The sequence below is a fragment of the Haplochromis burtoni genome, unplaced genomic scaffold, assembly GCF_018398535.1.
Source record: "Haplochromis burtoni strain Fernald_Lab_line unplaced genomic scaffold, NCSU_Asbu1 Contig_369, whole genome shotgun sequence".
In the NCBI taxonomy this organism is placed as follows: Eukaryota; Metazoa; Chordata; class Actinopteri; order Cichliformes; family Cichlidae; genus Haplochromis; species Haplochromis burtoni.
In genome coordinates, this window is record NW_024582730.1 from 151,614 (window position 1) to 172,625 (window position 21,012).

Sequence of the window (21,012 nt, forward strand, 5' to 3'; positions counted from 1 at the left end):
CTGCAAAGACTTACAGATTAAAAAAAAATAGTCTATATGGCAAAATATGGCACATTCAAATGACAATTCTGAGTCCTCACTTTCCCTTGTTAATTACAAAACAAAGGTGTTAGTTTCATTGCTTTCCATTGACAGGTTTGTGCAATTAAGTGGCTGTTCGGTAACTTATCCTAGTCCTGTGGCTATACCTCTGCTAAGGTCACTGAATGCCTGCTTTGCCGCTTATGCTACTTGTTCAGTTTTTTTTTGCTACTGGTAGAAAGATGTATGATACTTGGAGCACATTTTCATAGGATTGTGCTTTGTACAACATCAGTGATGTCTGCCTCCATATCTTCAGAAGAGCTGAGCCTTGCTCCTGACAGCAAATGTGGTCGTTTGCCTTCCATGCTCATCCTGTGCTCCGGACATTGCTCAGAAGACCACAGAGTAAAGACTAAAGACTGCACTAGAGCCAGAGGAGCCCTTTTTTTTATTATTATTATTTCGTCTCATCAGTTAAAACAAACATAATAATAAGACACACAGGAAATCAGCAGTAATAAATGATCACTCAAATGCTCATGAATTGTAGCCTTCTTGCCTGATATTTTCTAGGTGTATAAATGTTATCATGAATAGCCTCCTGCTGCCATGGAAGACCAAAGAAAGGCCCCATGGGTGAGGTGGCAGGAGTAACAAGCTGTAGGCCAGCCATGCTTCAAACTGGTGGAGGTGAGGGGGCTAAGGCTCCTCCAGTCGTTCACTTTATCTCATTTCGTCATCCTCTTCTTTTCAACAGTTCACTGGCAGTGGACATGAAAAGATTTTGTTAGGGTGCTGCAAATGACAGACATAACAATAGGGTGTTTTAAGGTATAAACAAGTTAAATTTAAGACTTAAGAATGGCTAAGTATATGTTGGAAAATGCAAAAATAAATAAATACTTACTGATAACAGAGACACATGGGCTAGGCAGACAAATGTTAATCTGGGCTTCATGATAAAATATATCTTCAGCTCCTAATGCTTCCCCACATTTGGCTCAAAACAGACCTGAGAAATCAGAACATTGTTATGATCATGCATTTCAAACATAGCTCAGTCAATAAGATTCAAGTAATCTATAAATGAGAATCATTTATTCTGATCCATCAATCAACTACTTTTCAACACATCTTAAACCTGAAATCGTCACCAGACCACCTGACACTTGCCTGAAGGCTGTTCAGCCCTGGCAGCTATAACCATTCCCAGCAGTCAGCTTGGTGCAGCAAGCATTTCTTGCTGTAAATTAAGCAGTTCACATTTGCTTGCAATTTAAAAGATTACAACCTGACACAACAGGCCTGAAGTGAGGTCTTTCACATACACAAATCTAGTAAGTGTTTCAAATTAAAGCAGACCACACTGGTAACGCAAATGCTGGAAGCCTTAACATTTCATATACAGATATACATATAAGATGTCAACATGCAGGTAGAAAAAAAAAGGTAAAGAAAGAAAGAAAGAAAGAAAGAAAGAAAGAAAGAAAGAAAGAAAGAAAGAAAGAAAGAAAGAAAGAAAGAAAGACTCAAATTCTGTAGCATTTATAAACCAAGTGTGAACCTCTGTGTGGCTTATCATGGGACAAAGTCCACCTCAAAAATGGCCACACAGATGTAAACACACAGGTGCATGGTGCTAACTGTTTGGATCACAAAATTGAGGAAGCTAATGTGTTAACCTGCTTACATCTACACAAAAATGAAAAATTTATAATAAAAATGTAAACAATATATCACTGGGTACCTGGAAACCGTACTGACTTTTTTTACGTTCTGAAACCGACTGCAACTTGTGATGACTAAATGGTTGCCCAGAGTGTGAGTGTGGCACACTCACAACCACTCCTGATCGCAAGGCGATTGCACAGGTTGCCTGATAAGAGGCATTTTTTCCAAAGTAGACTGACAGCAGTCACTCGCAGAGAGACATTGTTGAAGCAAATAATTGCTAAGTTATCAAAGGGGACAGACTGCCAACATGTTGTCATCAGTCTGAATGAGTCTTTGTCAATGACCACCGCCAGTGTCACAAATGATTTCGCAGACTGACTTTATCTTGTGGGAAGTTTTAGCAGCAGTTTAGGCGTGCTTGACAATCTCATTTTGCAGCCAAAAAACAGAATATAGTAAAAAATATAATTTGCCGTTAAAAAGGTGGTGGTAAATCACAAAACATCTTTTTCTTCTGATTATCCACTTCAGGGTTGCGGTGGACTGAAGCCTATCCCAGCTGCCTTAGGGCAAGAGGTGGCTGAACATGTCGCCAATCACAGCTATGGGCAATTTAGAATCACCAGTTAACCCAACCCCACTAACTGCAAGTCTTTGGATGGTGGGAGGAGAGCCAACGCAGACTCTGCACAGTAAGGCCAGATGGTGAATTTGAACCAGGACTCTTGTTGTGAGCCACAGTGCTAACCGCCATGCTGTCCCAGTTTCATCATTAGTTGATCAAATTGAAGTCCACCTCCCAGGTTCTATATTACGTTAAATTGTTACATTAAATCCAAGGCCGAACTCTGGCATTTCTCCACTTGTCAGCAAGTGGCAAAGAGCACAATGTGTGTTGGATGGCTAGCAGCTAAATGTCACATTTCCACCGAACACCTTCAGACAACCAGTCGAGCTGATGCACACGAACTCGACATTAAATTAGTTTGAGTAAACATTTGAATACTGGTGATTTAAAAACATGTACTAGAAGAAAACGAGAACTTTAAGGTCCCTGGCCTGAGAAGTGCTATAAAAGTACAACGATAGCTACTGCTAAGTGTGCCATATTACAAAAAATAACTTATTTACGTAATGCTGCCTTACACTATGATGTAAAGAACCAAACGTCTCTAAGAACCCGTTAGCACTGTACAAAGCGTTGCCGATTGAGCAGAGACTTGTACAATTGCAATGAAAACCTTTTCACAGCGGCCAAAACAGTAAGTGAACGTAGCATGCCTAGCACACGATAAATGAAAGACTGGGCCTGTGTATTGCGGCGGTAACTGGCCTGGCTGTGTGTTTTTCCTCGCATTGTCCCTGAGCTACAGGCGAATCTGACCCATGGCTTCACTTGAAATTTACAGCGTTAAATGTAGTGCAACATCTGTACGGTTACTGCGGCCACCATGCACCATCATCATGTCAGCCAGCTAGCTAACAGCTAGCGAGGCCAAACACCACAGCAGTATTTTACAAAGAAGAATCAAGCAACTCGACTATAAACTCACCACTGGATGCTTTTCTGATTATCACCTCGATTAGCTTAAACTCATTCGTTGAATATTTTAAGTGCCATTTACTCTCGTCCCGATTTGGTAGCTACTCGTCCACGGGGGACCACTTCCTTTTACCTGGGCCTCTGCTACGACAAAACATTCACGTAAGCTACGCAACCGCTAGTCAAAGAGTGGCGCACCAGTCTACTAACACGAACCAGAATAGCAATCCCCGTACCGAGCACGAAGTGTGGAGGTCCCCCTCCGACCATCTCAGACAGGAAACCACTAACGGATTTAACTAGACCAAAGCAACACTGAACACCTGTGACACTGAACCTGACGCTGCCTAGTTTACAGGTTATTAATATTTCATTCTGCTGTTGGAATAATCGTTACTACTATTTAGACTATAAATAAATAGGTCTGTGTGAAATGTAAGTGAAAACAGGATGCAATGACAGCATTCAGACAAGCAGAAGCCTGGCTACTGGTTTCTTTTAACAAAACCCTGACAGCAAACGTCACCAAATGCTGTGTTCTCGATTCTTACTTGATATAGCATCAAACTGTTGCTTTCACATCTTAACAAATGTTTTCAGTGGGTGAAAAGTACCATATATTCTCTGCTTCTGAGCCATACCAATGGATAAATAAATAAAATAAAAGTAACATTAAAAAATCTATCATTGAGGATTTGCTGTTTGTTTGTTTGTTCTGGGGTTTTTTTTGTGAAAACAGTGATAGTAATATCAAAATTAAGAAAAGCAATGGGAAGGGACATATAGGGTTTTGGAGCGTGATGTCACGAGAGGGGGCGTGACCAGGTTTTTTGGTCGAGTCGCCATGTTAGTAGGCCAAACAAAGCGAACGTGCTGTGTTGTTGGTTGCAACGTTAGTGGTCAATAAAGAGATGCTGTAAAGCGTGTTCATGCAAACATTGTCGGGTCTGCCGTGATATGTTTACAATGGGACTTGTAACATAAACAAAATACACTTCAGCTAAATACTTCTAATATATTTTCCCAAACCACGAGGAGCCGCACTTTAAGGACTAAAGAGCCGCAGGTTGCCGACCTCTGATCTAGAGCCGAGGAAAAGAATCAAAGGAGTGAGACCCATACGAGCATACAGAGTTGAGTAAGGACGTGCTGCCCAACTTTCATCGCGCACGTGCACTAAAACTTAGGACCATATAATAATAAATATGTACATATTTATTATTATATGGTCCTAAGTTTTAGTGCATACACTCACAAAATGTTTAGTAACTTCAGACCCCTGCAACAAGCCCAGGTCCAGTTTACTTTGGTGATTTGGACTATTCCATTTCACAGCTGTTGTTAATTTTTTTTTCCTTTGCGTTGGCCTGCACAGGAGATAATCTATTTATCGTTTCACGTTGTAGTATTACACAACATTTTCAGATCTAATAGAAATAAAATGAGTGTTTCGTAATTCATTCAATTTATTATCTGTATTTATAACTGGCATTATTGTTTCATTCTATTATAGAATCTTACAAGAAAGAGGCAAAATTGTATTCCATTATGCTTTATTAGCTGCTTCGGTGAAAAACAAATCAACAATGCAAAAAAAAAAAAATTTCAAAACAACATACTGGAAAACCGTTATTCATCACTTGATTGCTTCAATACAACACTTGGGCACATATATGCGGGACTTTTCGTGGCTGTTTTGATATCGCTGTCTCTGTTAACCGATCAAATCTCGCCGTGGTAGCAGCTTTACACTTGGTATGACCCAGGTTGATAGAGGGGCCCAGTCTGGATCGCATTCCAGCATTTTGTAGGCCGGTTTTCCTACAAAACACAACAAACATTAGCCCGCAAAGCCACAGTGAAAGCAGCATAGCACAACGAATTCAATTCAAATTAAGACTTATTTGTAACCTACATCAACAATTATGTTATGATAAATTACGTAGTAACTACAACAGAAGACTGACCTTTGTGGAAATGCTTGGAGCAGACTAACATGTGAGCTGGAGTGTTCTGGGACGTTATGTTTGGTCTTCGAATGGCTGCAATCCAGGCCATCCGTATAGGCTCTGTTACTTCGGAAACATGGCTCGAACAATTTCTCTTCCACTACGTAATCCGATAACAACGATCTCTTTACCCGTCGGCTTCCCGTGGCTGACATGCAACTGGCTATTGCAGTTAATAATACAACATCTTCTTGCCATTTTTTGTGTTTCTTTTTATCGCTGTGTGACTGTTTTCATGCGCTAGTACTGCTTGCCACTCGTTCCCAGAATCCTTTGCGGTTTTACCCCTGAATGACGTCACATTTTCCATCTCTATAGAGATGGAAAATATGACGTCATTTCCGGGGTAAAACCGTAGGTACGAGTGGCCAGTGCGCACGGGCCATAGACCCTGTGCACGAGATAATGCTAACCACTCACCACTGCTGTCATAAAAAAAATAAAATGATCAATTTTGACTTTTGAAGCTTGTAGATCGATTGGTTGTTTACATCAGTCAACACAAGCAGAACTTCATTACAAAATGAGAAGACACATTGGCAAATGTTCAGCATTCAAACTACAGGTGAACAATAGTCAAATTTTCCAGTTATGTTGATATCAGCTAGCCAAGTACACACCTACACAGCATGTCAACAAACCGTGAAAAAAAGCCACAAAAAATAAATCTATCGTGCTGGTAAGTATTTCTATACATTAGTATTTACGAAGGGTATGTTGTGACTTACCTTCAAAATTACAGTGGTCCCTTGCTATAACGCCATTCACCTTTCGCGGCTGCGCTGTTTCGTGGATTATTTTAGTGCAATTTTGCATGCTTTTTTTTTTTTTTTTTACAGGTGCATTGTGTTCTGTGTCCTGATTGGCTGCAGACCACTGTCGATCTCCTCCATGCCCTCTCTCCTGCACAGAATCGCTACATCAATCGCTGATTCATTGATGTTGAATTATCTCGCAGCTGCTCTATTCCCATGTTCTGGACCTGAAAACAGGGTTTGATCTTTGGTTTCTTTCTATAATACTCGACTTATTTTTCTACAAAGGTTTGAACTTTGAGAGTGTTTAAACAACAGAGAAAAGTGTGAAAATGTTCGTGCCTGTATGAGAAAAGTGTATTAAGTGTGTAGTGAGGGGCGTTACAGTCTTAAAACATCTATAATAATTGTAAAAAATAAAGTTGGCTACTTTGCGGATTTCACCTATCGCTGGTTATTTTTAGAACATAACATCCGCAATAAACAAGGGACCGCTGTATACAAATACTGAGAAATATAGAATTTGAATCCTTTCTCTCGTTTGTTCTGAGGTGCGGGGGGAAAAATATGCTGCCCCGACATCATGCCAGCGCATATTGGGAATGGCACAGGCACTGAGCGGTTTTCTATCGCCCATTTGCTGGGAGTAAGGGCGCCCTCCGTTTGCGAGGTGCGCCTGCTGCTTGCGGCGCAGAGAGGAGAGGGATTCTCGGGCTGGCTGGAGCAGCATCTAATAATCAACTCGCAAAATAAAACAAAAGGGGTAAAGGGCTCAATAACAATTTATAATTTACAGTTTGATGATTTAAAGTCTCACACACAACCCATCGAAAGGGGAGGGGGGCGGCTGCTTCCAAATAGAGCGCATTTCATTCATAATGTTGTAAATCCAAGTCCATTATCTATTCATGATTTGAATCCTGGGTTGTGTGAAATCCCAGAAATAAACCCTAGACAAAGTGAATCTGTGAACTAAGGTGTAGGTCTATTAGGTTATGTTGTGGTGATCGGACAACATGACGGAGGGACTGGATTGCAGGGTAAGTCCTGAGACACACGATGGTACAAGAAATCCCTTTCCTCTGTCTTCCAGTACTCCAGAGCGAAGAGACAGGACGGCCGGGGACATCGCTGGGTTTTCTTTGCCTCGCTCCGATTTTAGTGGATTTTAATGCTGTGGCTGGCGCCACTGGATTTTTTGTGTTGTTTTTATGTTTTTACTGTGTGTTCTCCCTGGGGTGTTTAACTGTTTTAAAAAAATAAATAAATTGTGAAATAAATTATATTTTGGTAATCGAGTTTTATATTGTTCTATTGCCTTGGCTACTCCACTGCTCTGTCCGTTTTTTGAGGGATTGCCCTTCACTTAGAATAAAACCACCTACATATCTGGCTATTCTGAACATGTCAGTGTCCTGTAACCATTCGTCGGTAAACTGGAACTGGGCTTGTTGCAGGGATCTGAAGTTACTAAACACTTCATGAGTGTATGCACTCACACTTAAGACCATATAATTATAAATATGAGCGTGATGAAAGCTGGGCAGCACGCTAACGGCCACTCTTATGCTTGTGTCTAACCCTTTCACTCCTTTGATTTTTTTCCTCGTACCTTTTTTTTTTTTTTTTGCCTTTTCATCAAGTCTGTCTGTGTCAGACCTGCCGCGTTCTCCTTCGTTTTGCACATAACTGTTTTGGGGGCAAATAAAATGCAAGTAGGGATTAAAACTGCAGAATGAATGGTTACCGGTGCTGGAAATGCTAGCGCTTGATGCAGTGTTTTGATTTTGCTGCCACTCGTACCTACAATGCAACGCGTGCAAGTCACGTGGTCTGTCAATCTACATGTGTTTGTGTGTTCATTTGGCCCCATTGTACTTCTGTATGTTCTCATCCTCCTCCTTTTTGATGTTGTTATCTGCTAGGCTTACCATATCTTTGGTCTTCTGCTCCTTGTCTGGTTTTTAACCATCTTTGATAGTGTCTCCTATTGGAACTTGGAAACAGGACCATGTTGCAGACTGTACAACAGTGCCCCGGAGACTATTCAACACATACTAGAAGGGTGTGAAAAAAAACAAAAAGTGGTCCCATTGGTCATGAGAGCATTAGGAGACAAAGTCTCCTAAAGCATAAATGCAGGAGACATTGTAGCAGATTTCAGACACAACATCTCTAGTCTTCTAAAAAAAAAAAAGAAAAGAAAAAGAAAGTCATTATCATATACTACACATTGAGAGGTTTCATTTGATATCACTCTTATTTTTTTTTATTTTTTTTTATCTTAACTCTTCATGTTCTCCCTGTGCTTCTTTGGAACACATTGTAGGAGGAGACCAGGTGTTTCCTACCACATACCAAAGACATGCTAGGTCAAATATCGTTAGCTTCATAGCATAAGTGCCTAAGTCATTTTTTTGTGTTTTGTGTTTCAGACGGACAGGATGATGCAGCAGTGGTAGGGGAGTAAAGTTAGGCAAAAATCTCAATTTGACCAAAAAATGACTTAGGCACTTATGCTATGAAGCTAACGATATGCTAGATTAATTGGTGATTCTAAATTGGCTATGTGTCAGGGTCCTCTGAGCAGCTATGGACTTATGTTATATTATATGTATTGTATATGTATTTTTGGTGTTGCTGCCACAACTCTGTGTGTGTGTGTATGTGTGTGTACGTGTGTACAGATGCCGGTGTTTCTGTGAACACAGATTTGCGGGTGCCTTCAGGCCCGGTGGGTGTGGCCCTGTTGGTACTGGCCACACCCGAAGCCACACACCTGCTGCTGATCAGGGCTTGTCGGGGGAGCAACTTAGGAGAGTCTTGGAGCTCCCACTGACGTGGGATCATTGCATGAGACTCCACGTTAGTCACCCAGTTTAGGTTTAGTCGTTTAGTGCATGCCTGCTATTAAGCGTCCTGACAGCTGTCGCTATTGTTTCCCGCAGGAGGAGCGTGGGAGGCCCCAAGGGCAGTGAGCACCGGAAGTGCAGACACTGAGCAGAGAGCACAAGGAGGACACGACACAGGAGTCTTGGGAAACACGGGGACTTATTGTTGTTTTGCACCATACACTGTAAATAAACGCACTGTTCGCACACCGAGCACCGCGCCTGGGTCCTCCTTCCCTACACCCCCACAGTCTGCCATGAAAAACTGTGACACTATGGGTGTGAGGTAGACAAAGTAATTCAAGTATATAGAATAAAGCCCTGTATGAATTTATTTTGAATTGTGACTTGTAGTTTAAAGAGCTTCATAACACCTCGGGTGAGCACAGCTGGTGCCCAGCTAGTCTAGTCACTGAGCCTGCTATAACAGATTTCTCAGTGTTTGACTTGGGACCAAGTTATGGACTTTTCGAGAATGTTTCCATGCTTTGGCTAGGTCTTGTGTGGCTGAAAGTGATTATGAATTTTTAAGTAGTTTCCATGGACAGTGATGTTAAAAGTGTTTTTCGTGTGGCCGAACGGACCCCTTTCAAGACTGAAAGTCTGTCCTGTTGAGATAAAATTATTTGAAGTGCCTCAATAATGCTATGCTTTTATTAATAAGTGTTATAAAGTTATATAGTATAGTATTAAGTGGACACAGCCCTGAAAAATAAAGGCATTAGACTATGTGTCCTTGGGGAGTGGAATGCTGTAGACTCTTGCTCACGCTTGCCTGGGAAAAAGTAGATAACAGGGGAGCATCTTCTAGTGGAAAGTTACTGAGACACTGTTGTTTAGACTAGAATGAGAGAGCTTCTGTAATAAAACTGTTAAGCCCACATCACCATTTTGAGAACCACAGCAATGTGTCATGCAGGATTGCAAATTGTGCTCAGCAAAATTGTCCAGAGGAGGCTCAAAAGGTAGCGCATTTAACACAAGTGATTTAATCAAGCACCTAAAATCCCAACACGACAATGAGTACAAAGAGTTTACCCACGCTTCTAAACCAACACAACCCACGCTGCAGCAAACTCTTGCAAGACGAGAGAAAATGTCCAGAGACAATCCACGTGCTGTGAAAATAACACAGACAATTATCGAGTACATTGCATTGAGTGACCAGCCACTCTCGAAGGTAGAAAATGTCGGATTCCTGCATCTCCTCCATGTTCTGGAGCCCAGATATGATGTCCAAGCCGCCGCTACATGACTAACACGGAGCTGCCTAAACTACACGAGTTTAGTGGCTCGTGAAAAAACATATCCACAGCCTACTGGAAGCCTCCTCTGCATTTAGTTTCACCACAGATATTTGAACAAGCAGTGTTAGCCCCGTGTCACTAATTAGCCTAACCTCCCAGTGGATAGACAAGAGTTTCACGCCACAACGAGCCATATTACATGCAAAACAATTCCGCGGATCGCACACAGGCTATAGTGCATGTGTTTGCGGAAATGCTCCAGACATGGGGTATACCTAAAACATCAGTACATGTTGTGCTTGGTGACAATGCCAAAAACATGATAAAATCCATGAATAACGCAGGGCTCCCAAGTCTGCCGTGTGTCGCGCACAAGTTCACGAGGGCTTATTAGCACAGAGGAGCATAGCTGATGCTATCCGGTTGTTCAGTCTGACGTCACTAGCCGTGTCTGGGTCTAAACTCCGCTGCAGGTCCATATATCAAACGATAACTATGGCATTACTGAGAGTTGAAAAACTGTCTAAAGTCTTTCATCTTTAATAAAATGATCAGCGTTCTGCTCTACCAGGTGTAACAATTGAGTTTAACATCCAGGCATCCATGAAAACGGAATTTATGACATTTAACGGAGTTAGAAGTTAGCAGGGAGTTAGCTCGCTAGCTTCTATCTAAATACAATATAGCATGTCCTGACTGCGGGGTTTTGGAAACAAATTAAAACGTACAGCTCTGCTATCACTTCCAGCATAAATGAAGACAGAAAACTAAACAGCAGTGACGTTTGTAGGGTTACTGAAGTTTGGCTAGCTGGTATATAATGATGTGCTACATGACCGCTAGCGACACAGCTATGTTAGCATAATATAAACAAGCTAACTTTTTTTCCACTCGATAAAAGTTACCGTGAGTGTTCTCGGTGGTCAGGAACAAATGTAATCGCATGGCAGGATGCTGTAAAAGGACCAAACTTCAGCCAGGAGAACAACTGAGATAATCCATCCACAATACGAGGTTAGTCATTCATATACTGCTGCATGGGCTGGGCTGTAGTTACATCCTAAGGTTTTAAAAACTGAGCTTAAATAAATGATTAGCGGTAATAAAAGCCGAGGGAGGTCAACAGTGATCACTGACTGTTTTAGGAGCTTTTTGAGATCAAATAGAAGAAAATACATAACATTAAACATGTTAACAACACAAAAGCCATATTAAACGCAGACTACTTTAGGCCCGGAAGTAGGATTCGTCGCGTCATCACTGAACAACCGGATAGCAGTGGGGTGGAAAATAGTTGGGCATTTTAAACATTCCGCCTTAGCCTACTCCCGCCTCGAGGACATTCAGGGACAGCTCAACCAGCCAATAAAGAGACTGCAGCAGGATGTACAGACGCGCTGGAACAGCACGTATTACATGCTCCAGTCCCTCATAGAGCATGTGTCTGAACATGAAGTCCCTATCTCACCGCTCACCAATGGGCTCTTATGAAAAAGACTGTTGCCATCCTCGCCCCCTTTGAGGAACTAACTAAAAGAGTGAGCAGCTACGACGCATTAGCCTCTGATGTCGTCCCAGCTGTGACTGTGCTAGACTTCTAAACAGAGAAACAGACGAGGACCACGGCGTCAAGACAATGAAAGCAACCTTACTGGCAGCTGTCAAGAAGCGCTTCAGTGACGTCGAGACCAACCCACTGTACTTCATCTCCACCATACTTGACCCAAGGTAAAGTCTGTGTGCTATAGGTATTCAATGATAAACTACAGTACTAAATGTAAGATTAATTTCCATCTGAAATATTATATTTTTGTAACTAAAATACACAAATACAAAAGTATGCAATATATATAATATGAAATATATTTCCCTTATTACTACCAGAAAGCCAAATGGCTGGCATTTGTGACAATGGTTTAGGGGAAACTAAAATCAGTCCTATTTTTCCACATATTAATACATTCATTAATTTTGTTCAGGTATAAAGATCGCTTCTTCTCCAACAACACTCCTCCGGAGGCCAAGCTGCACCTGAAGCAGGAGCTGCAGAACCTCCTGCTAAAGTGTTCCTCAAGGCCCAGGCCAGCACTAGCAGCAGTCTGGACACTGTATTTGAAGAAATTGCTAAGGAGCAGCCCCAGGCACCACAGCCGCTGGTAGCAGGTGCTGCCATTGAGCTCGACACATACCTCAGAGAGGCCCCAAGCCCTCGTGAAGACAGTCCTCTGAAGTACTGGGGTGTCAACAAAATCAGGTTCCCCACTTTGGCTAAAATGGCCCATAAATACCTCTCAGCCCCATGTAGCAGTGTGGAAAGTGACAGGCTTATTAGCTCAGTGCCACACATTATAGATGAAAACAGAACCAGGCTGACTGCTGATAATGCAGAAAAGCTACTGTTACGCCCCAGTCTAGGGGTACAGGAACGCAACATAAGTTTGAAAAGATTGCCCCGCATTGGTCCCCAAAACCATACACAGAGGGAAAACCAATTTCTTAGTGAATGGTGGTTTATTTTTCTACACTGCAAAAATGAAGCTCCGGGGTGAACAAAGGCCAAAATAACAAACAAAACAAGCTAAGTCAGGAGGAGGTGCTATCTAGAACCCTATGTGAAATCAAACGTCAAACAAAAGACAAGCACTACACCTAACTCCCTAATTGAAATAAACAGGAGAAAACAGTGCAAGGAAAACAATAAGGCAGCTCACCCCTTCTGTTCCAGTGCTATTTACAATGAAAACTAATGTACACACTATATACAGAACTCAGAAAGTCACACAAATGTCTCAGGTTTTGGAGGCCAGGGTCAGGTCTGCTGCTGCCCCGGGACAACTGCTGGTGATGGATTTTGAATGCGACCACATGATCAGCGGACCAATCGGCAGCCGTCAGCTCATCCAATCCGGGGCCTGCCAAGACTTAAAGACACAGACAATAACAGCCACCAAAACAGATTATGGACAGGGCCATAACAACTACTTTTCTTTAAAAAAAAAAACCTGCCACTCACTTTTTCTAAATAGGCTCCATTAAGTGAGTCGTCTTAGACTTGATGTTAATACCTACCTCAGTTGCACTGACTGTCACAGTTCTATGTTGGTGGTTGTTAGTTTATTCAAATATTGTGCACTAAATAGCAAAGATGTTTATTAATGCCCCTTGTGTTGTCCAAAGCGGCAGAGTTTATAACAAACTGAAAAAAATACTTGAGTTGCGCTGTCACTGTTTACATTTTTTTTTAATAATTATTTATTCTGTAATATGTTGCATACAACATGCTTTTCATTTTAAATAAATGTTCTTAATTCCAAACTAGTCCCTTGTTTTTTTGTTAAATTATATGACTAAAGCTGTTACCTGTAAATTTAAATCATGTTTTTATTAAGTACTCGGTAACGGTATCGGCGAGTACTGAAATGCAAGTACTCGTACTTGTACTCGTTTTCCAAAAAAGTGGTATCGGTGCATCCCTACAAAAAAGATGTCACCTCACCACAGGGGTGTAGTGCAGCCAGAAGGCAATGGAGTAATGCTCCGCCACTTCTTATTTTTGAGGAAATAAAATAGTCAATTAACTCAATTGGTTGCAATTTATTCATCATTTTGATACATACACCCATGCTAGTGGAATTTTTGGGGTGGTCTACTAATATTGCACTAATATATATTACAAGGATGCAGTTAGCTTATTTCAGTAATTACCTCCCAAGAGCAGCAAATATCAGCGGCACAAAAACAAGCACACCAGGAATTATGTTGTAAACAAAAAAGTGTGAAATTACTCAAAAAAGTTTTATATTTTAGATTTTTCAAAATATCCACCCTTTGCTTTGCTTTGGAGATGGAGCTGGACCAGATGGTGGCAAGCCACCTGCAGATGGGTGCAGGATGCTGGACATGTCTGGCTGAGCCTGTAGCTCAGACATGAACAGGTGCAGACGCCTGCCGAACACTAGCCATCCCCACCCGAAAGATTGGTACAGGTGCGGAGCTCTGCTGTACCCTGGCTGGCCTCACCCTAGGAACCGGCATGGGTGCAGGAGCCTGAGGAGTAGGTAAGGGTGCAGGAGAAGGCTGGGTCGCGGCTACCCTGATCCTGGGAGCCAGGACTGGCACAGGTACTGCCTGGACGCCCTCTGTTTCCACCCAGAAAACATACACGGGTCTGAGGACCAGTGGCGCCTCAGCTGCCCTGGGAACAGGAGTAGCGACCGGAAACAGTTCTTTGAGGTGCTGACAGGGGAGCGACACCAGAAATCTTTAATTTTTGTCAGTTCTCTTAGTTATCATGCTTCTTTCCCTCTCTGGACCCTCTGTCCCCCTTTAACGGGTGGGCCATATATGGGATGACTGCTGTGTTTGGGCACTTGTCAAAGTATAAAAATTACAGGCTATTATTAAAGCTAATTCTCTCACACCTCTCATTATTTTCCAGCCTCCCCCAATCCCCATTCTGGTTGTTTCCTGCTTCCATCTTTGTGCTCAGACTAGGGCTTTTTACCTTCTTTACAGTTAAACAACTAATCTTCCAGGACGGGCAATTCTCTGCGCTCCTCTCCTCTTCTTGCTTCAACCTTAGGGGTTGACTACCCTTTGGTTTGTTGCATAGATCAGAGGATTATTCTGCCCCAATGTAAAATAAATTTTTTTTTTAGATTTGACGATGACCACATTTGCACTCAGCTGGAATGAATGGCTGGTTTGGGGTGGCTGTAGATCAGAAGGTAGAGCAAGTCTTCTACTAATCGGAAGGTTGGTGGTGATCGATTCCTGGCTGCTCCATCTGCATGCCAAATATCCTTGGGTAAGATACTAACCTCAAGTTGATGCGAGTATGAATGTGTGTGAATGTTAGATCACTTCTGCATTGAAAGAGTGCTTGTATGAATCGGTGAAGCAGGCATGTCGTATAAAGCACTTTGATGCTCCGTGAGAAGAGAACAGTGCTATATAAGAATCAGTCTATTTACCATTCATTATGTTGAAGCAAGACTTGTGTTTATGTATTTTTCCAAATGCACAATACTTTAACCAATAGTCAGTAAGTAGGTTTGTTCTGATGGCAAAGATGACAGAACAACAGATGTTTGTTATCCTTTTGTCATATTGCTTCATTACAGACATTGTTCAAAAATAACACATAGAAAGATATTTCAGTGTAAAGCATTCTTTTTCAGTAGCAGGCTTGGACAGGCTAAAGCATAGCTTAAACACATAAAACATGTCTTTATCATAAATGTTTTAATAAATCCATTGATCCATCTTATGAGGCATAAAACATTACAAATTCATATTCTGCCTAATATTATACAACATGGAGATGGGGTGATGCTTTACTACACAAGAAATATATGACTTTATGTGTGTTGAAAACAAGACTCCATTATTGGGCCTGTGGTGAGTTGTGTCATTTCTGTTTGCACTTCCAACACTATCTTTGGCAGTTTGTGTTCCTTCTTAAAAAGTGCAAAAGACTCAAAATTCTTCCTTCATAGTGCTGGTACGGAAGCTCAGTATTCCAAAGTATTCCAAAGTTTTGACATATATTGTCCTACAATTTTTCTAAGTGCCATCAAAAACATTCTGCAATCAATATATATGTTTAAAAATAAAAAAAACTAAAAAAAAAAAACCCTTTTTGGTTTAAATTGAGTTCATATATCCTTCAAGGACGCCTTCTCCTTGAACCAGATTTGAAGAACTTCTTGATAACACCCTCATTATTTCGTAAAATCTTCATCAGGTTTAGATGGCTTTACATTTTGCATTCAGTTATCCATAGTGTGTATTTTTGTGTACAAATCAAGTCTACTGTACAGTTATGATGAACCACAAAAATATAGTAGTGCATTTGTAAGCACATATGCAACAAAATATCAAGGCCACAGCTGAACAAAAATATGAATGTAATATTTTAAGAAATGTGCCATTTTCTGATTAAAGAGGTTATTAATAGTAATAGTCATAATTGTCTAACAAACGATGAAGTTTGGATTTAAAGAACAAAGCTGCATCTCTACATGGGAAAATGTGAAAAGAAAAAGCCTTTTGAGAGAGAAAATATGCTTGATTTTACCAACACACTTTCATTTTTATAATTATTTATAATTTGTCAAATTACAAGTTCATTTTCATCACACAATGGCATTTCAATAGAGAAGGATTCATTAGAAAAAAAATAAATTACAACTACAAATTAAAATGAAAACTTAACTGCAAATATTAGTAACTCAAAACCTTCAATGTTTATTAAGGTCATCACATCTATGATGCAAAACAGCATGATGCTGTTATGGAGCTTGACACCTGAATAAAGGTTTCTAATAATATGTGACAAGGTCTATATAGCAGTGGTGGACAAAAGGTCACATTAACGCAGCAGGATCTGCTTCAAGTGACATTTTTCTCACACAGTGAGTGCATGGGTTCATGCGGACATCTCCATGCCTGTCAAGTTTTTCTGAGTGCATCTGTGGAGATGTACATTACAATGCACCAACTGTGGATGTGGCAGGCAGGACAGGTTACAACAACGCAATTAATGTATGGGGATGATGTGTTTTAATGTAATAATTTAATGATTTTTAAATAGTATCTAATGTTTTGATACATTAGACATGTGAAATGCATAAAGCCTTAAAAACAAATGTCTGATAAATGTATTTAAAAATGCATTGTAGCATACACCTACATAGATGTTGTTACAGTTTTACTTGCACAACTGCAGCTTTCTTCTTCAGCCTTTATAAATAAGACTTATTTGTACAAAACCAAAAAGCCTTTATTTTTCTATTAAAACTTTTAATCTATAACCCTTTTTTGTGAAAGGTAATACATTTATTTTAATATTAAGACTAATATGAGTGCACTAAAATTTCAAGAATAAAGTTGCAGGATCTTTTGCAGTCATGTAAAACTCAAAGATACTATGCGTTTTTGAAATGTAGCTTTTTTTGGTTCCTGTGCAAAATGTGTTTCAAAACAGAAAGCAATGATTTGCAAATCTCACAAACCCATATTTTATTCACAATTTAAAAAAAAACTGAAAATATGCTAAAGGTTTAAACTAGGAATTATTTTAAGAAAAATATTGGCTCATCTTGAAATTGATGGCAGTTTGTATGAACACTATGAGCTTCTGGGAAGCAGGCTTAGCTAAAACTCTCAGTTGATAATAAAGTTTCCCTCATCTCAGGGTTAACAAACTCAAAGTCAGATCTATACTCACCATCTTTCTAAGTCTTTGACCCTGGGCAATAATCCTGTCAGGCTGTCAGCAAATTTCCTGAAAACATTTACTGTGTGTTGCACACTGGAAATATTGTCAGCTGTCACACTGACGAAAAACGTGTCACATTTGGATCTTGGAGCGCATGTAATTTGTGTGAACACTAGGTGGGGCTGAGATGACTTTAAGTGTCATGGTTCCTGGAGTCAGTGTTTTCAGTTTGTTGTCCTTTTTCCTCAGTTAATTCTTTTTTAAATCTATATTTTCAGTGTTCTTGTAATTATGTTTGGATTATGTCCTGAAGTTTCTGGGTTTTTGTTTATAATTTAATAAACAAGCTTCAATTAATGTCTATCTTTTATTATCATTCTGCTTTTGGTGATTCGGTTTATCCTTATTCTTCTTAGCCTTCCCCGTTCCCTCAGTGTAGGTGTTTTCATGACTTCCTGTCTTATTTTGCCATTCAGTCGTCTCAGTTTTCTTCAGTTCATGTTTTGTTGTCCATGCTCCCACGCTCTGTGTTTTCTCTGCTGTCTCCTAGTTTTGCACTTCTGCCTTGAGCCCAGCTTTGTCTCCGTGACATCCAGGAGTAAACATCCTTTTGAGTTTATCCTTTTGTCTCCAGGGTCCTGCCTGCCGCACAGCCAATCACGACATTGACACTCAAACTATATATTTTATATTATATATATTTTAGAGTTGTTCTTAAACATGGACTATCTGCAGGTTCTGAACATTTACATTGTGTGCACAGACTGAGCTTAAGTCATTATTATTCTGAATTATGTCAAACAACATTTTGGTATCTGAATTTCAGCGTCTGAGCCTAGACACATTTTACACTGAAAAGCAGCTAAATTAGTGTCGAGTCAACCCGGAACCTTAATCGCTGAGATGATAGGCTCTGCAACAGATCAGCAAACCATGTCAGAGTCTACTTATCCAAAACAGATCATGGATTCAGATCTGACATTTTTATCTTCACTTTTTACACCTACATTTTGTTGTTCTTAGGTTAGAAGTGAATAATTAAATTTAGATATCAAATCAAATTAGGATTCCAGCCTCATCTAAAAATCAGTTGGGTGCATGATGACAGCAGGCCTCATAAAAACTATACCGCCAGTGCTACCCCAGAATCTTCTAGCAGATGTATTAATTTAAAATTAATTTCAAATTTTGGTTTGTCTGATTACAGAATTCTGTTTAGGTTTTTCTTACATTTTACACAGTGTCCCAACCTTTTCAGAATCTGGTTTGTTTATTTTAAACCAGTAAAATTTTGATCTTTAAATTTTTAACTTCATTTTCATATAAGTGTGATCTTTTTCTAAAAAGACTGCAATGTTTTTCCTCCCCAAGTGACCTTTACACTCTCACATAAACTGCTTAAGCCACACTAGAAGCTAAAAACCAAAACACAGAAAACAAGCTCTTGTAGTTTTAAATTATACAGGTTTTAAATATCTTCACTTAATGTAGATTCATAAAAAGGTGGCAGTTGGCTGTATGAGCATGTGCATGTTAAAAAACCTAAAGTTTTTTATTTTTCCTCATAGCTCAGAGAAGCTGTGCTTGTGCGCGTGTGTGTGCGTTCAGCGGTTCAGCAGCATGTCGGGCAGTGTCTTCAGGTCGATCTGAGGCAACACCCAGAAACAGTAGAGCAGTAACCATAGCAGCAGCAGCACACGTAGCTCCCAGTTCTCCCTCCACCTACACACACAGAGACAAGTGCAACTTTACTTTCTCTTTGCACAGTGTTTGAGCTCATTTGATTTAATTGGTGGTTGAGCTGCACTCTTCGGCTAGTTCACACACACACTTGTGCTCTTCATAACATTTTCAGTATTGCAGCACATTCTCGCTATATTAACTCAAGCAGCTGTTTTCATTGCAGACAATTTAACATAGAAGAAACCCACATTTGAGGCAAAGCTATGATGCTGAACCAGACTGCACACTACAACCGTGCTGGAATTAGCTTACACAGATGGAACGGAAATTTGAATGTGCCTTCCTGTCTGTTACAACAAGATGTCTGCTGTGTTACAAAAGTCATGTCCAGTAACAAATCACATTTTTCTGACAGCAACAGATTTCAGCATTTACCATGTTGTCATTTTTTGTAATATGTACTACAAAAACAAGTTGCATGGACCAGCTACGTTGTGATTTCATTCAAAGGAAGTCTGTGTAGTCTTCACAGGTGCATCCAAACGTAGGTTCTCCTGCTAATCTGTAAGCTGCAGAGAAATGAAGACGTCCGTCCTTCCTGTGCCACGTATAAATCTAACTCGAGTGCTGTTTGCTCACAAAAACATAATTTGAAGTTACTTCAATTCAGCAGCTACTGTTACAAACTTGGCAACACGGTAAACCTACATCACAGTTAAAGACTCGAGTGTTACAAACAACTCCAGTCAGGTCCATAAATATTGGGACATCGACACAATTCTAACATTTTTGGCTCCATACACCACCACGATGGATTCCAAATGAAACGAACAAGATGTGCTTTAACTGCAGATTGTCAGCTTTTATTTGAGGGTATTTACATTTGCAAATGTACCTCCCACTTCTCAAGGGACCAAAAGTAATGGGACAATTGGCTTCTCAGCTGTTAGATGGCCAGGTGTGTGTTATTCCCTCATTACCCCAATTACAATGAGCAGATAAAAGGTCCAGAGTTCATTTCAAGTGTGCTGTTTGCATTTGGAACCTGTTGCTGTCAACTGCCAAGATGAGATCCAAAGAGGTGTCACTATCAGTGAAGCAAGCCATCATTAGGCTGAAAAAAAACAAACCAAACCCATCAGAGAGATAGCAAAAACATCAGGCGTCTCAAAAAGAAGGAACGCACCGGTGAGCTCAGAAACACCAAAAGACCCGGAAGACCACGGAAAACAACTGTGGTGGATGATCAAAGAATCCTTTCCCTGGTGAAGAAAACACCCTTCACAACAGTTGGCCAGATCAAGAACACTCTCCAGGAGGTAGGTGTATGTGTGTCAGAGTCAACAATCAAGAGAAGACTCCACCAGTGTGAATACAGAGGGTTCACCACAAGATGTAAAACCTTTGGTGAGCCCCAAAAACAGGAAGGCCAGATTAGAGTTTGTCAAATGACATCTAAAAAAGCCGTCAGTTCTGGAACAACATCCTATGGACAGATGAGACCAAGATCAACTTGTACCAGAGTGATGGGAAGAGAAGAGTATGGAGAAGGAAAGGAACTGCTCATGATCCTAAGCATACCACCTCATCAGTGAAGCATGGTGGTGGAAGTGTCATGGCGTGGGCATGTATGGCTGCCAGTGGAACTGGTTCTCTTGTATTTATTGATGATGTGACTGCTGACAAAAGCAGCACGATGAATTCTGAAGTGTTTCGGGCAATATTTTCTGCTCATATTCAGACAAATGCTTCAGAACTCATTGGACGGTGCTTCACATTGCAGATGGACAACGACCCAAAGCATACTGCAAAAGCAACCAAAGAGTTTTTGAAGGGAAAGAAGTGGACTGTTTTGCAATGGCCAAGTCAATCACCTGACCTGAATCGGATTGAGCATGCATTTCATTTGCTAAAGACAAAACTGAAGGGAAAATGCCCCAAGAACAAGCAGGAACTGAAGACAG

At 40.6% G+C, this 21,012-nt stretch overlaps 2 protein-coding genes across 4 annotated transcripts in view; both read right to left on the reverse strand.

Moving 5' to 3' along the window:
• Positions 1 to 3,548, reverse strand: part of dicer1 (dicer 1, ribonuclease type III) — a 30,215-nt gene extending 26,667 nt beyond the window's left edge. Inside the window, exons 1-4 of one of the 3 annotated variants that reach the window (XM_042228941.1) lie at positions 3,478 to 3,548; positions 3,252 to 3,385; positions 932 to 1,036; positions 584 to 785 (exon numbers count right to left, since the gene is read on the reverse strand). In XM_042228941.1, coding sequence (XP_042084875.1) covers positions 584 to 697 — 114 coding nt within the window. In that variant the 5' untranslated portion in view covers positions 698 to 785; positions 932 to 1,036; positions 3,252 to 3,385; positions 3,478 to 3,548. Of the gene's footprint in view, positions 1 to 583; positions 786 to 931; positions 1,037 to 3,251; positions 3,455 to 3,477 lie in introns of those variants that run through there. The other 2 variants (XM_042228940.1, XM_014340483.2) reach the window with 2 other exon arrangements.
• Positions 3,549 to 15,232: 11,684 nt separating this feature from the next.
• The window catches only part of clmna (calmin a), a 47,312-nt gene continuing 41,532 nt past the window's right edge, over positions 15,233 to 21,012 (reverse strand). The window contains exon 14 of the mRNA XM_042228944.1: positions 15,233 to 19,087. Coding sequence (XP_042084878.1) covers positions 18,970 to 19,087 — 118 coding nt within the window. The 3' untranslated portion in view covers positions 15,233 to 18,969. The remainder of the gene's footprint in view (positions 19,088 to 21,012) is intronic.